Source organism: Haliotis asinina, chromosome 10, assembly GCF_037392515.1.
Source record: "Haliotis asinina isolate JCU_RB_2024 chromosome 10, JCU_Hal_asi_v2, whole genome shotgun sequence".
Classification (NCBI taxonomy): Eukaryota; Metazoa; Mollusca; class Gastropoda; order Lepetellida; family Haliotidae; genus Haliotis; species Haliotis asinina.
In genome coordinates, this window is record NC_090289.1 from 34,712,499 (window position 1) to 34,731,983 (window position 19,485).

Consider the following 19,485-nt stretch of genomic DNA (forward strand, 5'->3'; position numbering starts at 1 on the left):
AGTGCTCCCAACACCTCAGTAAGTATGAACTTGGAAACAATAGTTCTGAAAAACTCACATGAGCTGTGGCTTTGATTGGTGGTTAAAAGTACAAATCCCCACCCTCCTGCCTTCAGGATTTCTGAGGACAAATACCCATAAAACAAGAAATAAAATTGGTCTGGCCTAAGAAAGTTAATAAAAGAAAATAAAGAGGAGCGCAGAGACTTTCCTCATTTCCTGAGACTGTGGTTGAGCTGTATTGGGGAATATCTCTATGACAGACTACTGTAACCAGAGAGTTTTCTTAAACCAACTTTCAGGTATAGTTGGAGATGTATCACAACAGTTCATTTGATGATATAAAGCAATGAAGAATGACAATCCAAGTGTAATGCCAGTATGATAAGAGCATGATTGCAAATACCAGTCAACCAGTCAGTTTCCACAGGCAAGGCACCATTATCGCTGTGAGCATACTTGGTGTGGAGTCAGGCGCTATATAATTACATTTTTATTGTGTTCATTAAAATTCTGGCAATCTGATTGGTTAACTGGGAACATTTCTTTTGATTTCATTTCCAAATGAATCTTAAAAAAATAAGACACGCCGACCGAACTGGACTACTTTCGGCCTGAGGAATGTCGGAGAATACCTTTACACAGCAAGGAATTCCCTTGCACTCGGTTACCTTAATGAACTTTGGATAAACACTGAAGTGATACATTGTGGTTAACATAAACAAACAACTCACAAATTTTTCGTGAATGTTAATAGGGTTGTAACGCCTCGACAAGAGCATGCGCACGATGGAACATTAGTTCATGGTATCGCAATCCCAGTCACATCACAACCTCTTTCCACTTGCGCAAATACTGCTGCCACTAACAATCTCAGTTCCACTAACTTCATGTCATCGGGGTTCATTTCCAATTCTCACTTTTCAAACTGTGTCTTTCAGTTCGCTGGTAATAATTCAAATGTTTGAACTTGAAACTTTTCTGTTACCAGAACACGTCACGTTGTGTTGTTCCGCTCTGATTCGCCACCCAATGTTAGCTTGGTTGATTGACAGCTGTTTGAGGGTACTGCATGCTGATTGGCTAATGGTTTGCTAGGTGTGTCATTTTATGTAAATGAGTCACCTGAAGCATGTCACATCATTACCAAATTCTTACACCGAAAATGTTAATCGGTGGTAACAAAGATATCTGTTTCAATGAATCTGATTATGTTTTAAAAAAGTATTGTTGAAAGCCTATTTTATTTGTTGTTGAATTTATTATAGGGATTGACTGTGTATTTCTTTCATTGCTTTGTGGTATGAAACGAAAAATCAATGTGCAAACTTTTGTAAGAATCCGATACGCAGATTCATACAATTTGCACATTGGTTTTCAGTTTCATACCTCAATGCAAAAAAAGAAGTACACGGTCAATCCTGAAATGATTGGACACATTATTATTATCTTTCAGTCACTGACAAAAGCTGCAAGATTTCGTTGAGCTTAATGACTGGGGCTACTGATGGGATACAACCAGTGTAAAACAACTAAAATAATAACATGCATGTAAGAAGAATGAAGCAGAGTTGAAAATGAATTCATTTAATATGAAATATACTGACACACTTTGAAAATGCAAAACCCATTTTGGTCACTTTCAAAAAGTTTTCATGAAACAAATTCACTTATCACACTTGAATAAAGTGATGTAAGGTTGCCAAAGAAATTTATGTGTACATTTGGGTTCAAACCCATTTCATGGTCCTGGCATAGGGACAATTCACGAAAACACAACTCTGGCTGATTTCTTGGATCTTTTGGGGCGCATGTTTATCATGACATACACCTGCAAAATCTGGGTATGGACACATAAAAGGCACTATGGTTCAAATGTTTCACTACCAGTCGCAAAATGCCACAGCTCAGCAAACAACAGAGGGAACAAGGAATTGGGATGCTCTTGGTGGGGACATCGCAGAGTAAGGTTGTCCAGCACTTTGGAGCAGGTCCATCCTGATGACTCCAACATCATCAGTGGCAAACGGGAAGTGTCCGCGACCGTCCACAACTGTCCACAACCAGGCCAATATCTGATTTTGACACTATGTCAAGACCGATACATCGGACGTCAGCATCAGCCAAACAACGTTGCAGAGTTGACCATAGCTTTACAGCACAAGTGGCACTGGCAGAACATCACCCAACGCATCTGTTTGATGTTGGTGCGAATCCATGCCACGATGACTCCGTGCTTGCCTGTGGGCTCAGGAAGGTCACACTCGTGACTGATTTTGTAAAAAGTGACATGTCACCTATCATTTAGGAACTCATGTTCACATTTGGAAACACAACGAAATTCTGAACATAACTGTGTTCAAATTTGTAGACAAATGATGTTTTTTCATCATTTCTTTGCAAATTTGAAATTGTTTTTGCGTTTTCATTATGTGTCAGTATAAAACAATGATGTTTGACAATGCAACAGTGTAGGTCCCATAAACATACCACTATAGCTGCAAGAATTAGTTCTCTAATGAGGGCAGTGATGGACCTACAAATAAAGAAGTTATGTTTTTTTTATGTTTCAACATAAAATATGTTCATAAAACCACTAAGCATAAATAAAAAAATATTCTTCATTGTCATTATACTAAAACGTCATTTAAAAATGGTATTTAGAGTCCGAATTTAAATGGCCCCAACCATACATATATCAGAATATCTATTTTACAATGTCTTTCAACAAATTTTTCTCAGATCGACCTACATGCAAGGGAGCCTAATGTAACATAAAGGTGTGATATATGACATTTGGACAAAACCATGGAGCATTAGTATGTATCTGACAGACCAAAGACCAAATAAATGTGCAAGTCTCAACCAAAACATTGATCCTCCATTGATAACTGTCTAGGATGTAATTCTTATTGCGTACAATGATGCTTGCTGTTTAATGCCAAACCCAGCAATATATTCTTGATCAAGACAGTAATTAGGACTGAAAAAAAACCACAAAGCAATAGTAATGACTAGCTCCAGGGTATTTGTGAAAATAGGACAGAGGTATGATTCACTGGATATTCATAGTAGACTACTCTAGCTCGCTGTGTTTCTTGTCAATATGGTCAAGTCAAAGTGAAATGTAAGTGGCTTAACAAGTCAGTTAAACTGGGGGACCTCAAAGAAGATGTAGCAGGTAAGTTCTACTCCATCAAACTTGTGACTCAGTGCAGGTTTTGTAACATGGTGATATGTAGAAACAGTAATTTCAACAGCGCTTGAGACAAGGTGGTCCTATCTCATGGTATTGCACAGTGCCATCATTCGTGAAACTCAGATGTAACTAGTCATGTGGTTAATAACATCAATTATGCTGAATTCGTTGCACTGGATGGTGAACACTTCAATGTACATGGCAAAGAAACACACACTAAGCTTAAAGCAAACATAATATCAGCCACTGACACCATAGACTGCAAACATAATCATTGTATAATACATGAAATAGTTACCGTTTGTTCACTAATAATGTTGTTCTATTCAGATTTACTGATTTATAACCGAAATGAAAACCAATTTTAACTAAGAGATTTCACAAAAAAACATATGCTCCAATAACACATTAAGTGAACTGATCAGAACCAATAACAAAGGGGACACAACTCTGTAAATGCTTTCAAATCATCTCCCCTTTGACCACCTGTACAGTGGTTCTTTTCACCATGATGATTAGCTCACTCGCACCATGTGTAGTTCATGGCAAGCACTTCTTTCTTTTAGTCCAAATCTTGAAATATATTTACATGCACTGTTCTTATGGCTCCAGAATATTCTGAAACCTAAATGATAGAGTGATTTAAAAATATTGAGCGCTTTGATGTATCTCTCCTTAGTGGGCTCTTTGTCTATGAGCTGGGGATTGAACACAGAACATGTCTCACAGCCATGGAGCTCTATGAGGAATTGCCTGACATCAGACAATGACTGTGTGGACAACATCTCTGGAAGCACTTGCCACTCCCATTCTTCTATATCCAACTTAAGAATGTCCAACGGCCTCTGGAATAAACAAGAGGAGGATTAGCAATGATCAGTGAAGCACCCCTGAACAACTTTCAAAATATTCTGTAGGTAAATGCTTTAATAGCACCATAGGAAAATTGAAAGTGGGCATTTTTTTCACTTGTCGCCCAGTTTCTAGCTGTCGATTTGCTTGAGATTGCTATGAACCACTGTCTAAGTAAACTTGGTCTCAGAATTATTCGTCTCACAAACCCTAATAGGAGGTCGCGTCAGGAAACCTTTGAGCAAATTGTGACCATCCAATCAAATGCGAGACAACCGAACTGATTTAACCAATCCGACAATGGGTACTATTTAGGAATTGGCAGGACTTACAAAATTCCCCAGTCACTGACACTCATCCCTCAACAAAACAAAATCAACATGGAACACAGATATTTGACCTGCAATACGCTTAGAGCTTTCTGATAATTTGGTTACCATTAGCCAATATTTCCGCAAGCTGACATTCTTGAATATTGACAAAAACGCTATTTTCAACAACTGTTTACTCACTGTTGACAGTGTTGTACCCGGAGGCGATCGTACGTAAAATAGTATTCTGAATCATTCGGGTACGATACTTTTCAAGGTTCAATTCAAAAGGTATGTGCAAATGTCTACTTTTGTGATTTGGTAAGCTGTGATCTGATTGGTCAATCGCAAAGGTTACCAGACACAACCTCCTACTAGGTTTTGTTAGACTCAGTGGAGGAATGTAACAAATAACACTGAGACTAAGTTTACTTAGCCGCCCATGAACCAGTGACTGTAGAATGAATCATAATTTGCCATGGTTATGTTTCTAGGTCTGGCAGCACCAGTTTGTTGCTTTCATCAAAGAGATGAATGTCCAAGACATCTTCAGGCTCCTCTCCTACCAAGCCTCAAATAAACAAGTTCCAGTTTACGTTTGTTTCAAAACACTACTCACAGATTCACTCACTCGCTCACTAAACCACCCAAACACTCACTCAATCACCCAAACACTTTCTCACTCACTCACTCACTCACTCACTCACCCAACTGTCCAAACACTCGCTCATTCATTCAATCACTCAAACAACCGCTCAGTCTCTCAACCACCACTAGCTAATCTGCATAACACAACTGATATAGTTCACAGCTTCTTTAAAACAAAAACAGCTGCTTACTCTATCAATACTCTATCAGTCGTTTGCTCCTTCAAACTGAAGATTCCTCACCTCTTGATGACCCAGCTCATGTTTAATGGACTCCAGCGTCCCCACCTTCCAGCCACTATTCGTCTCTCCATTGAAATCAGCGAGGCCTTTTTTGTGGAAGTGAACCTTGCTCTCTCGTTCATGATCACCTTGTTTCATGCTGAAAAAAATATAATCACATAAATTTTACAATAAATCTTTGACAGTATATACACATATAATACTCAAAATCCATATCCCAAAGCATACTAAATGAAAACAAAAATGGCGTCCATCTTGAAATTTTGAGTGGCTAACGTTATTTGCTGAATTGGGAGCCCCTGGAGAGCTATCATTCCAATTTTGGTGCTTGTATCATAAAGTGAACAATTCAGCCTGTATTGTTCCGTTATCCACCCTACTATTTAAAGGTCACATGCAACGTAAAACACAACTTTGCGGATTCTGGTACCTTTCGGTATGCATTTACCGAAACAAATCATAAAAAATGACAATTCAACCTATAAAGTTGAAAAAAACGCAATGAAAAAAAAGCCCGCGAAATCGGAGTTCAAACGTTTCACTAAATTCCCCCAGCGCTTGGGGGAAAACTGGTTTCAACAGCTGTGCTGCGCTGCGCCGGTGACGCATGCGCAGTGAATAGGTTCGCGGAGCTCGAAACAGTATGCATGCCCAGCGTCTGAGGTTGTGAGCAGTAGTCTAATCTTGGTTGTGTACACAAACAATTAAATAATCTTCTCGTTATGTAAAAATAACTTGTTGATTGTGGTAAGCAGTCTCTGTCACAGAGAAAGCTCAGTGTCTGGTTTATTCACACCTATATGTCTGCCTGCCTGTCTGCTAAAGACAATATGCAATACACAGCTTCAATCATTGACCACGTGCAATTTGAACTTAACACCTATCAGACTATACGACATAAAGAAAATAAGTTGATTTATGACTCGTGCACCCGAATCCCGTGTCTGCCACATTATGTAATTAGGCACGTGTGATACACATGACAGGTTTTTATGTCTGTGGGTTGCAAACATACTACATTCATTTTTTCCGGATGACTGGATCTGACGGAAACTGGTGCAAACTCTTGTCAGTTTCAAGTCCTGGTTTGTACTTGGACGAATGACAGATTCCAGCCACGCAGTAGTTGACCATCTCTACTGACATGATTTTTAATTGGATCGAGCGCAAATTCAGAGAACATGTATTTTCCAAACCCAACATCTCTCTGTACATTCTTCATGGATAACGACTTCTTTTAGTGTATATGATTTTGTTTGACAACAGTATATGAATCCACACTGAAACGACGCATCAAGTACACAAAAAGAAGTTGTTATCCATACAGAATCTTACTTTCTTGTGACTGGCTATACTTCTAAAATGCCCATCAAACAGATCATCTTTCTGTACACACAATGAACCCTCAGCATATCAGTAAATGAAACAGCCAATCGGAAACCGTCGTTACACTTGAGTGCATATCCACCCGGTATGACTGGGTTCGGTCTCCCGCAGGCTTCGTTTCGAGGGAAGTAGGCCCAAGTACAAAATATTGCACTTTTGAATGGCTATTGTATGCTCATAATTTTGTTTATTCGGTTTTTTTAAAAGCAGCAATGTATATTATATGTCATGAATAAGTGTTAAATGTGTTTTAATAATGTTTGATTTTTTGGTTGCATGTGACCTTTAACTAATCAATAGGTCACTCTGCTCCAGTTTTTATCCTCAGCTCTCTGAATAATACACAGTCAAGGCTACCTGGATGTTCTACTTCTAGAAGGTTAGCAGTCACAGTCACAGTCACAGTCACAGTCACAGTCATCTCAACCTTCATCTAAGGTTTTTACATCAGGTCACAGATGGGCTCAATCCCATCACCTAATACTCACTGACTTAGTCCAGTACCTTAGACAGGTCATCCTTGACAAGTGACTTTCTATAAGCTTTTTTAATGAACATCTTGTAAAAACATACGAAATCGTTCAATGTTTAAATAAGTTCTGAAAGCCTTTAGAATGTCTTTATTCATCTGTGCATCTATTGACTGAACCCTGATTGCTAGTTTACAGTGTATGGATCATGGTTCAGACAACTTTAAAATTAAATGGCCTTCAAATCTGCAAATTATCAGCTTACCTTGGGTCAAACGAATGCACCTCACACTGGTATTTACGAGCTGCAGCATCGTCAAAGCTAAAGTCATCTCCAACACTGCAACATCATCAAGACCATTTATATACCAGTGAAAAAAAAGGGGAACATTCCATTTTGCAAGCATAACATAAGTCTGTGCTAATGCAGATGAGAAAAAGTAACAAATATCCATGCAGATGAAACATTTCCAAACAAATTGAATAAATTGTGACATTTTCCCTTCATTTCTCTTCATCATTTGCATTTTATCAATCTTGTAAATCCAGTATCCCCTAAGTTTTTTGAAAGGTATAGAATAAATCACGAAATCACAACAGACCCCATCTAACTGAAACAATTTTATTGTTGACTTAAAACGTAAATGTAAATTTAGCTGGTTTAATTTATACAACACTACTGATAATAGTCACCCAGCTATTGAACAAAGGATGCCACATCTAAAACTTACCCAAAGGAATAAACTAAACACTTTGACTTGGGCACAAACGTCTCATCGGCACATATCTCCCACCCTCCGTCTGTGACACGACCCAGTCGGACAACGTCATGACATTCATACTGTACAGTCATCACATAGCTGGAGAAAACAAAACAAAAAACATGATTCCATATCCAACAAGGTGAAATAGGTTTCCTGCACTCATATAGTCAAAATGATTAAAGCATGAAGTCCTCAGGAATGTAATAAAACCCTTAGACAAGAATTACAAAGACTTAAACTGGCTGAAAAAGCGGGGAATTCCCCCTCCACTGATGAAAGATGCACAACAAAAAGGATGTTTAATCTGGGGTAGGGTACATGAAAATCAAGTTTAGGATACAATGTATTTCCTCTTTTCTGACTGAGTTCTGTCTGACTTTTTCCCAACTGTGTGAAAATTCTGAGAAAAGCTTTTTCACTTGAAATGGAAGAACTTAAGTTGAAATCTTAAATGATCACCTCCTTCCAACAACCCGAACACTGTATCAAGACAACTGGATTTTCCAGCATGATAATAACCAAAAACACACATCAGGCTACACAAAATAGTGGTTGTCAGATGAAAAATGTAATTTTCTGAATAAAATTGATACTTTATACTTATCCTGACTCATGCTTATTGCTTATCTCCTCTTCCCTGGCAAAGGTAGTGGAATACCTGAAATCCCTTGAAGTTCCCTTCTAAAAGAAGCTGACGTAAAATACACTCACCCACGTGTAGCCTCCCCCTTTCATGCACAAATGGTCAACTGACCGACTATGCTTGTTACTTTCTCCTTGTAAATCGCCCGACATGAGAGTGATTGGAATTCTGCATGCCTGTGAGGGCTTTCATCATAAATCAGGATAAGTATAAAATATCAATTTTATTCAGAAAATTACATACTTTTCCTCATCCTGACTCATGCCTATTGCTTACAGAATCTGATGGAAACAGCGGTGGGTCAGGCCACACTTGATTCTGCTGGCTGTCAAAACCACGTCCAATAATTTCCACCAACCGCCATTGGGAACTTGTAACAGCGAAAATTCGGTCATGCTCTTTTAACATTCATTGTAGATTCTGTCGGGGGGATCACATCCCGTCGAACTTGTCTTCAGCAGAAGGATTCGTTAACTGGAATGTGGTTACATCAAAAGTAACTAGCTTCCTGCTAGCTTCAGATGCAACTAAATGTCAAGATATTGTAATCAAGATTAGTTGCGTGCCCTCTTCATGTACAAGTATATTCATTACCAGTACAGGGTCATAATCACTCATGCTAGTCTATTCAAGGCGTGCGCATGGACTTTCTCCACCACTATACTCCACAGACTGTCTGGCTTCCACAAGTCATGTGAGAAAACGGGTGAGTGAACTCAGCGCCTGCAGAGAACTATCAGTTGCTGGGCAACGACAAGAGGCCCAAACTAATGAATGCCAGAGATGTCCTCCATGTCTATGTCTTGTAGATAATGGTTGGCGAACACCGTGTTTGACTTCCAAAGGCAGCCCTCCATTAAAGTTGATAGCGAGCAATTCCCATCTAATTCTAGTGTAGAGGCCAAGGCTCTAACTTCGAGTGAGTTGGAGGCTCACGGAGGTTCCAATCCTGCTGCTTTATAGGCTCTCAATATAACAGCTCTGACCCACGCTGAGATAGTGTTGCGGGATACTTCCGTAGGTGTCTCAGTGGATATAGGGATAAACAGGGACTTGAAACGTTGCCTTCAAGACTTGGTACGTGCGATGTATATCTTCAATGCCCTGACTGGACATGATGATAAATCTTGAGGTCCCAGGGTTGAAGATAATGTCGGTATGTGGAATTGTCTATCCAGTTGAATTTTCGAAAAAAATCCCATCTTACATCCAGATGAGCTGCCTGCTGATGATCTGCATCAAAGCGTGTGTGGTTGAAGTCAAGAGCGTGAATTTCTGACATGTCTACAGCTGTAGCTAAGGCAAGTAAAACCAACGTCTTCTGAGTTAACAGATCAAATGAGGTCTGAACAAGCAGTTCTTACGCATCACTTGTGAGATGATGAAGTATGATGTTTAGTTCCCATGCTGGAGCTCTAAATCTTCGCTGTTGATCTTCCAACTTGAAGGAGCATAGCAAGGCAAGTAGCTCAGGTACTTTGTTCAGCTTGTTTCCCGTTTCCATGGTGACGACTGAGCTGCAAGCTGCCAACATGTAGATGATGTACAGCCTCTGGAATGTTTGCTATCTGCGGATATGTTGCCTTCAGCTGTCTCAGTAGTCATGAGGTCCAAGTATTGAAGACAAGGCCGGTCCGGACAAGGTCTGTCCGGTTGACCTGGCAGCTGTCTGATTTTCTCTATGACTCTTTGTAGCAACACTGTAGTGAGAAACGTGAATGTGTTTAGTCCTTCCTATGCGATGCTGAGAGCATCTGATGCCCAAGTTAACGGATCTGGTACCGGTGACACAAAGGTTGCTGTCTTTTAGTTGAACCTTGTTGCAAATAAGTCTACTTGCAGTGATCCGAACCTCCGACTGATTAGTTGTAATGTCTCTTGATGAAGCATTATACTCTGTGGGTGATAGACGAAGAGGGCGAGATAAGGGGTCTGCCATGATGTTGCAGGCTCCTGGTATGTGAGATACTTTTATTTGGAGATTCAGATTTCGACCACATCGAAGAGTAGAAACGGCAGGTGTAGTAGAGATTGAGGTCTCGTTGACCCTTGTTTACGTAGAAGGCTACTAGTGAGTTGTCCGTCTGGATCATAAGTAACTTGTCTCTCAGTGTTGTCGACCAATGATGGATAACATGCATCACCACTTTCATCTCCAACTGGTTGATGTGAAGAGCTTGATTTTATAGCTGGCTGTCTCTCCGATCAGAAACTGCCATTCATTGCTGCAAGCCTCCTGATAGGCAACGTTGAGTCTGCTGTTAGAAAATCTCTATGCCGTCTGAAGAATCAAATGACACTGTAGACTGCTAATCTTGTGTGTAAATGACATCTTTCCATCATTGAAAGACTGTAAGTCAAATGTAGACGACTTCCTAACACTGGAATAATAACAACACATTCTGCGCAGGGCGTTGTCTCTCGGGGACCAATCAGATTGTAGATGTAACATCATCGGCTCTCTTTGCAGGGCATTGTCTCGCAGGGACCAATCAGATTGTAGACATGACGTCACCGGTGTAGCAGATAACTGGTCATCGTGAAATCTTGTTCGAACGGTGATACCCTTGCTAGCATTTAGGCTTGTCCATAACTATGCTGTTTACCGAGCACATGTCTAGATGAGTAAAGCACACGAAAAACTTCCGCCGCTTGAAGCTGATGTTGACAAATTGTCTTCCAGATAGATGTGTCGGAATTTTTCCACCGAAGATAATACTGTCATCTCTTGTGATCAGAGGTGTAGTTTACAGTCATCTCAAAGAATCTTCGAGACGTATTCATCGTTGAGAATTCCCCACTTCTTCCAGTAGAGTTGAAGCCATTCACCCACTAGAGACGGTTGTATGGGAACGGCTGAGGGTGGAACACTCCAGTCGTTCCGACCCTGATCTTCAATGTTTACCTCTGGATGCTCCGGTATTAAACTTCTTATCTCTCATTCTCTGGACTCTGGAGACCTTGGACTATTTAGTGTAACGCTGACTTGTTTGCTTGAGTACCGTTGTAGAGGTGTCGATGGAGTTGATCAACATGATTTCTCTGATGTTTTGGGTGATCATCCTTGCTACCTCTTCAATCTTGTCGAGGAAGTTGATTCAGTTCCGCAGTAGTTGAGACGAGGTATATGGACATAAACTGGTGATCCTTCTTCTAAGTGATCAAAGTTGACAGACTCATTCACTCTTCCTTGCTCGCAGGATTGCACTCACTCGATGTAGGTGGATCTCTCTCCAGACAGCGATGGGATGATAAGGACGACGGTGACGATCTTCCTGAGCAGGTGCACGCATACGCCTCCTCTTCATCCTCTGAAGTGAGTGCAGATCTAGTTGAGTGCTCACACGGAGCAGCAGTGGACGTAGTTCAAGATTGTAGTCTTCGTTCTTCTTCAACATGACCTTTCCAAGTTCATGTTGCATGAAGGCGTCTGCGTCGAACAGCTGCGTTGATTGCAGAGACGGCGTACTCGTAGAGATGTCTACTGCGATGACCATGGCTGCTGATGAAGTCTACGTTGTCTGATGACCCAGAGTTGTCTATGGTGGTTGACATTCTGCTCGAAGTATAGCATCAATGGCAGCTCATCATAGATATCTCGTTCCTGTAGAGTGACAATCTTGTCGCCACAGAACTTCTTCGTCAAAGAATGTTGATTATGCGACTGAAATAGCTGAAAAACTTATTGCCATAGTGGAGACGCCGTTTACTCCAGTCGCCATCCGCTTCTTTTTGAAGCGAACTTCGAGGGATTTCAGGTGTTCCACTACCTTCTCCAGGGAAGAGGAGATAAGCAATAAGCATGAGTCAGGATAAGGAAAAATTGTTTAAGTTTTAGACTGACACAGCTACAGCCCAGTTCTTAACCTTTTTAACAATGTGTTGGACTAACGAGTGAGTGAGTGAGTTTAGTTTTAGTTAGTGAGTTAGTGAGTTTAGTTTTACGTCGCACTTAGCAATATTCCAGCTATATGGCGACGGTCTGTAAATAATTGAGTCTGGACCAGACAATCCAGTGATCAACAACATGAGCATCGATCTGCGCAATGGGGAATCGATGACATGTGTCAACCAAGTCAGCTAGTCTGACCACCCGATCCCATTAGTCGCCTCTTACGACAAGCTGAGTCGCCTTTCATGGCAAGCATGGGTTGCTGAAGGCCTATTCTACCCCGGGACCTTCACGGGTCGTTGGACTAACGAAGGACAGAATAAACCAAAAAGGACAAAATGTTGAAAATATGAAGAAACGAGTGGTCAAATATTGGGATACACTGTCATACAATACCCTACCATAAAATAATTAGTAGTGTACCTGTGCACATTCAGTTGCGTACTGCAGGGCAAACAGATCTCACAAAGTAACGAAAAGACATTTCGACTGTACGAGAATCATTTCTCAACACTTTCTTTTAAATAAGACTTTTACAGTTTATATACATGTTTTAGATATCTGCCAAAAATCTCTATAATTTCTGGCAATACTATACCTATGGACCCCTATTTCATTGGTCAAACAAATCCTGCAGGTTAACACCAAGGACAATCCTATAACATCTGTTGATCAGACATGGTCAAGAATCAAACCAGAGAAAGAGACCATTGCAGCTATATGGCCGTGGTCTGTAAATAATCGAGTTGAGACCAGACAATCCAGTGATTAACTGCATGAGCATCATTCTGCACAATCGGAAACCAATAACGTGTCAAACATGTCAGCGAACCTGATCATCCGATGCCATTAGTCAACTCTTACAGCAAACAGTCGCCTTTTGTAGCAAGCATGTGTTGTTGAAGACCTGTTCTACCCCCGATCTTCACTGGGTTTTGCACAAGTAACAAGTACTAGACTACCATCTGACCATCTGTAACAATGTTCTTTCTCTTACCTGTGATAAAGCTCAGAGAGATCAGCATAACTCAGGTTAGCTACCATTGCTCTAGACAGACTTGTCAGCCATTCTGTTGGGGACAGATCCTCTGGAAGATGTGAAATCTGAAAACAACAAATATTGCTTCACAAATGGTACTCATAATATAGATGTTGCGTATGAAGTGAATGAGTTTCATGCCATACTCAGCAATATTCCAACTATATGGAATCAATCTCTGAGGCCCAAATATCTGGGTAAACTACACATAGAACATATCCAATTTCTCACTGAAAAATAATTGTTGCGTGCCAATTATGCATTTAAAATCTTAGATACATAAATATCGCCTGGGTATTGAAAAAGACCTTGATTGCTATTACGTTGTACCGTTACTAGTGTTAGTATAGGACTAGTTTTTTACTGTCAGTATAGGGTAAGTGAGTTTTTATGAAATCATTACCATTATATTTGAGTTAGTTTTGATAAGGTATGACGTGATGCAGTACACACCAGCTTAGTAAACTTACTCAATGACATTAAACTTAGCTGAGAAAAAAATCACTGAAATACCCAAATATCTGAAAGCAGTGGATAACGGAAAATGAAATACCCACTCAATATTCATAATACCCACCTCCAAAAAATAAAGTGGGTACAGTACCCACATGAGCTAAATCTTATCTGGAGTTCTGGGTCTGTAGATAATCGAGTCTGGACAAGACAATCCAGTGATCAACATCATGAGCATAGATCTGCGTGACTGGGAACCAATGACATGTGTCAACCAAGTCTGTGAGCCTGAAGACCCAATCCTATTAGTTGCTGCTTATGACAAGCATGAGTTACTAAAGATTCATTCTAACCAGGGTATTAAACACTGGGTAGCATGTTGTGATCCAACTGATGAAATACAATAAAGAATTGGTCTTTGACATCATGGGATTTGGGGAATGGCTACGTTTTGTATTATTCAAGGGTATCACAAGTCCCCAAAGAAAAAAAACATGCCAAAACAATTTTCGTGAGCAATTCAGGCTTGTCATAAGAGAATCCCAGAGCAGAATAGGCCTTCAGCAACCCATGCTTGCCATAAAAGGCAACTGTGCTAGGCCACTAACAGGATCAGGCGGTTAGACTCACTGACTTGATTGACACGTCGTCGGTTCCAATTGCACAGATCAATGCTCATGTTGTTGTCACTGGATTGTCTGGTCCAGACTCAATTATTTACAGACCGCTGCCATATGGCTGGAATATTGCTGAGAGCAGCGTAACACTAAACTCACTCACTCGTAAGAAGACATTAAATGGGAGATGGACTCAAAGAATTTGTTGGTTACGCATTATCAGGTGATGCAGATGAAGCAGGTGGGGCTGGGGGAAGTACACAGCATTTCTGAACAAATTTAACAATATCCAGTCCTGTTGATCTTTGTGTAGTCATGACACCTCCATATTTTGAGAGTTTTATATGATGCTTTTCTGAGGTGATCAGGTATCACACTCTTTAACACATCTTAACATAAACTTCATGAAAGAAAGACACATAAGATGTTCATTAATAGATGAGGCATATCAACACACATGAAAAAGCACAAAATATCTTTGAGATGGTCCCTTGTGCCAGTAGGCAACACATGCATTTCATGCTGACTTTCCGTTGTCATAGCTAGCTGAGAAACCTAATTGCCATCTATAGTCTGATCTATTGTTTTCAGCAGCCACTCATATATTTTCTAAGTTTTGCCTGATCTTATGATATCCAGTGTCTGGATATCTTCTTATGCATCCCATAGAATGCCAGTTAGGTCAGTTATTTAGGCATATCCTATTTGCAATTGCGTAAATTTGAGGGATACGAAGTAACAGCCTGAAAACATTTTTTATCTATTTCTGACAGTACTTTAGGATAATCCATCAAGATGAACACAAGCAAGTACACACCTCAATGACCCAAGATGTTATTTGTAGCTCTGGTTGGAATATCAATGACTGGATGGTTGCATCCAGTAGAGCATGGTTATATACAGTTGAAATATTGTCAAGTACAACCAAACCACAAGAGGCAAAAAAGTCTACATGGTCCCATTTTGGGGGGACTTCTTTAGTTACTTAGTTAATAGTCAAGTCATTGATTATGCAAATAAAGTATGAAGTAATTTTTCATGAGTTATTAAACAAAATAATGACGTATTTAATATACAACTTAATATCTTAAAGTTACTAGACAACAGGGTATGTACTGTTTGCAGTCTAGTAAACTGTGGTTATTCATGCAGAAGTCAAAAAATGTGCATTAGTGATTAGTATGGTAGGTCCTCATTTAAATGCTTAGACCTGAAACTCCTCGTTTATCACAGTCATATTTAATTATTTATCATGTCATGCCCAGTGGAAGTGCATCATGGTATCACCAGACTTAGACAAATCAAAACAGTAACATGCAGTTGAAACATTCCAAAAAATGAATTTGACTATGGACCAAAATTTGAAATGAATAATTGTCACCCTTGAACATTTGTGTGGTATTATGACTACAGAAAGTTGATAATTAAACCAGGATCTTAAAAGTCTAAATTCAAAAGAGTAAAATAATGTTTTAATGTTCAAGGGTGAAATGGTTATGTTTTTTCAAAAGAACTTTGAAATTTTAATTGCAGTATTTTTGTTAGTTTACAGCAAACTTTTCATACTTTTTCACACTGAATATATCTGGTTCACTGTACCAAGGATCAACACCTCATAAAATGACCTTCTTGAGAAACTAATTCAGACATACGGTTCATGAATTTACATGATGTATGAATTTAGTAACACTTTGTGAATTATAAACATAGAACCTTTTGTCAGAAATTAAATATGATGACCATTTTCTTCAGGAACATACAAACATGTCATAAAACTGGAAACTTTGTTGCCTTTCCTACCTTTGCCTTTTTCTTACTGTCCTCTGATCGTTGAAGACCAGGATCTGAAAAACAATGTCAGTATTTTTATACCACACCAACATCACTCTCTTTAAATTCATACAACCAATCAAAAGTTAAGCTGTGTCAAAGAAACCAACAAAGGGAGCATTTTCATTCTAAGAAGTCAGGCACTACTCAGTACAAACCTAATTACAGTAAATTGGTTGCAACAAACATGCTCGTAATACATAGATCAATATAATGAACAAAATGCAATTACTGGTCCCTTTGATATTTTGAATATACAGTACATGACATTTACACTAGGTTAGTCCTAATGTTCTTGATCAGGTGGTCAGGCTTGCTGACTTGGTTGACACATGTCATCTGTTCCTAATAGCGTAGATCGATGCCTATGCTGTTGATCACTGAGCTGTCTGGTCCAGCCTTGATTATTTACAGATTGCTGCTATGGAACTGGAATATTGCTGAGAGCAACAGAAAACTAAACTCATTCATTCACTCACTCAACTAACCTTGCTCCATGAGATTGACCAATGCAGGTTTATCTTCAGGTACCCATAATCCTCTATGTTCATGGGCAAGCATTACTCTGTCTACAGCCATGTGGTCAAATGATTGACTTTTCTGAAAAGAAAGATGCCATGTGAGTTGAACAAATGGAACGATTTCAGAAACAATAATGGTGAAAAGCATTACTGGATATCTTCAAGTGGTCAGGAGACTATGAAAGCCCTGGACTCCAGCTCGCTGATTTGGTTGACACGTTGCTGATCACTGCACTGTTTGGTCCAGACCTGATTATATACAGACTGTTGTCATACAGCTGGAAAACTGCTGGAGTGCAGCGTTGAACAAGAAACTATACACAACTATAATATGCAGTTAAATGTATGTCTACATGAAAAGGTCATATAAAGGTAGCAGTACCTAGTAGATTCCCATAATTCCTTTGTTGGACAATGGTAATACCAAACTTGACTCAATAATTGATTACTAATTATTTATGAAGTAATGTAATATTGGTTTCAACGCAAAATGACAGTTTGAGAACGGGCTGAATAATTCGTTTTGTCCACGTTATAATTTACCATACAAGACAAAGTGGCATTGGCAAAAAGACAGTGGTCCGGCAGTGACACCATGAAACAAGTGTCATTATTCTGTCACCTGCCGCATAAATTTAAGAGTCAAGTGAGCACTACTGACGAGGTAACAGCTGGTTAATCTGGACTGCAGCAGATGTCCAGACTAGATACTGATGTCAGTGATGAGTACTTTTCAAGAGCCAGTGAGTCGATTTGCTGTGGTCATTACAAGAACTGAGGATGTGCTGATGCATCAGTCGTACTAAGAGGACAAGGAACCTTTTACTATATGGTGACAAACTTACTTAAGGTTCCAAGAACGGATTGGTTACAGCATATTATTAGACCTAATGATAGACTAGTTTCAGAATCATAGTTCTGTGGCAGATTTTCGCTTACCGTTTCAATATCTCGTCCATTGAAATGGATTATCAACAAGACACAGGCAGTGGTAAGGGCAACAGTGCATAAATAGACTGTAATCGCCTTGGTTTTCAGTCTAACTCGCATTTTCAGAGGCGTCTACTTTCGTTCAGCATCTGTCAAATACTCCTGCGGAAATCACAATGGCCATGTGTACAATTTACAAACATACTATTTGAAAGACGACTTATTACATATCGAAGTTGTTTGTTTCGCATTTTGTGTCCTATGAATATCGTTGATTTTTTTCAAATACCTTTTTCACTTATATTTTATAAACAATTTACTATACCATCATAATCTTCGCAAGATTGCGGATTGTAAACTATATTTGGTCATTAGTGAAAAATATTCTTCAGTAGTTGTTAGTATACTACAATGTTGACAAACCGGTGCCCCTCGAGTTCAAATCTAGCTCGTGCACTTGTAAACTTATTGTCCATAATTAATATTTCTGTAGATGCTGGGAACAAAGGTATCTAATGACGTTAAAAATGGGGAATAGTGTCAGTGATCAGTTTCAGTGAACGCTATGTATCTTAGCTGTCTGTCAGACGCTGAAGAAAATATAGAAAGCCCACGAAAGGGTAGAGTCTAGCCGAGAGCCGCGATGCGGTCCTATACAGTCAAGACATGACCCTGCATCGCGGCCGAGAACACCACCTTCATAAATCCTATTCAGATTCTAGCGGCCGATTACCCCTCGTATTTTCTTGAGATTTTTTAAATATACTTCCCGTGGGTTTTTGACTGAAAAGTCGATACCGATCTACTCCCAGATAATTTCCCTACACATACACGTAACTGTCATGTTTTTATGACCGTACGTTTATATATTAATGGGCATGTTACCCGTAAACTTCGTGTTTCAACGATAGCGAGCTGACATGTTGACATACTATGCGCATGCGCCAAATTTCTATAGTCTGCATCGGAAGATGTTCTGCATTAGTGGTACGCAAAACTCACTCTCGTCTCCTGTTTCGCGCGCTCGTACTTCAGTTACAATCACTCTTATGTATAACGCATTTATCTGTTTTTGTGCCATGATTCATAGCTTTTCTTTGCAGAGAGGATTCCATTCACATCCAAACGAAAAAGACGTTTAGTTGGGATCAAGCACATTTATTTTTGTACAATATAGTGCTCAGGACACTTAAGGAAGCACGATCTTGTCGTTTTCACTATGATTTTTCACTTCGACACATGTCCAAGAATTTCAAACAATCTCCAAATTTACATTCTTGTATTGTTAATAAAATCCAAGCAGGCCTAAGTGTAAGATAAGAATTTTATTACTAGTATTAGTTTTTACACTTATAAATAATATTTTGCCGGATAATATGAATGTTTGAACTTAATCTGTGAGTGAATTTGATCGTGTTTGTGCAGACGTATTGCTTGTTGCAAGGTAATTTGAATTCAGACGTCATTACATTTTTCTTTTAATCATAAAAAATGAGGGTGTTCTATTATGCATTTTGTTTAGTACCGGAATATTTTTCTATCCATTTTATAAGGTTGTGCACCCGTAAAGATCCGGGATAGATTTAATTTTCAGCATCACATGTCTGTCGCAAGAGGCGACTAACGGAATCGGATGGTCAGGCTCGCTGACTTTGTCCACACATATCATCGTATTCCATTTGCGATGT

At 39.5% G+C, this 19,485-nt stretch overlaps 1 protein-coding gene across 1 annotated transcript; it reads right to left on the minus strand.

Moving 5' to 3' along the window:
- Window positions 1-1,241: 1,241 nt before the first annotated feature.
- On the minus strand, window positions 1,242-17,985 carry LOC137298063 (probable methyltransferase-like protein 24). The gene is made up of 8 exons (XM_067830114.1): window positions 17,807-17,985; window positions 16,835-16,946; window positions 16,317-16,360; window positions 13,405-13,511; window positions 7,840-7,968; window positions 7,374-7,448; window positions 5,253-5,391; window positions 1,242-4,044 (listed from the first exon to the last, which is right to left on the minus strand). Exons 1-8 carry the CDS (start codon window positions 17,915-17,917, stop codon window positions 3,715-3,717), a joined length of 1,047 nt encoding a protein of 348 aa, XP_067686215.1. The 5' UTR covers window positions 17,918-17,985; the 3' UTR covers window positions 1,242-3,714.
- Window positions 17,986-19,485: the final 1,500 nt, after the last annotated feature.

What these genes read in the sequence shown, in the direction of transcription:
- LOC137298063 (XM_067830114.1), bottom strand. Translation starts at nt 17,917, where the DNA reads ATGCGAGTTAGACTGAAAACCAAGGCGATTACAGTCTATTTATGCACT. An exon ending in ATGGACGAGATATTGAAACG is followed by an intron (nt 16,947 to 17,806) that starts GTAAGCGAAAAT and finishes CTTTCTTTTCAG; the next exon opens with AAAAGTCAATCATTTGACCA. An exon ending in ACAGTAAGAAAAAGGCAAAG is followed by an intron (nt 13,512 to 16,316) that starts GTAGGAAAGGCA and finishes TGTTGTTTTCAG; the next exon opens with ATTTCACATCTTCCAGAGGA.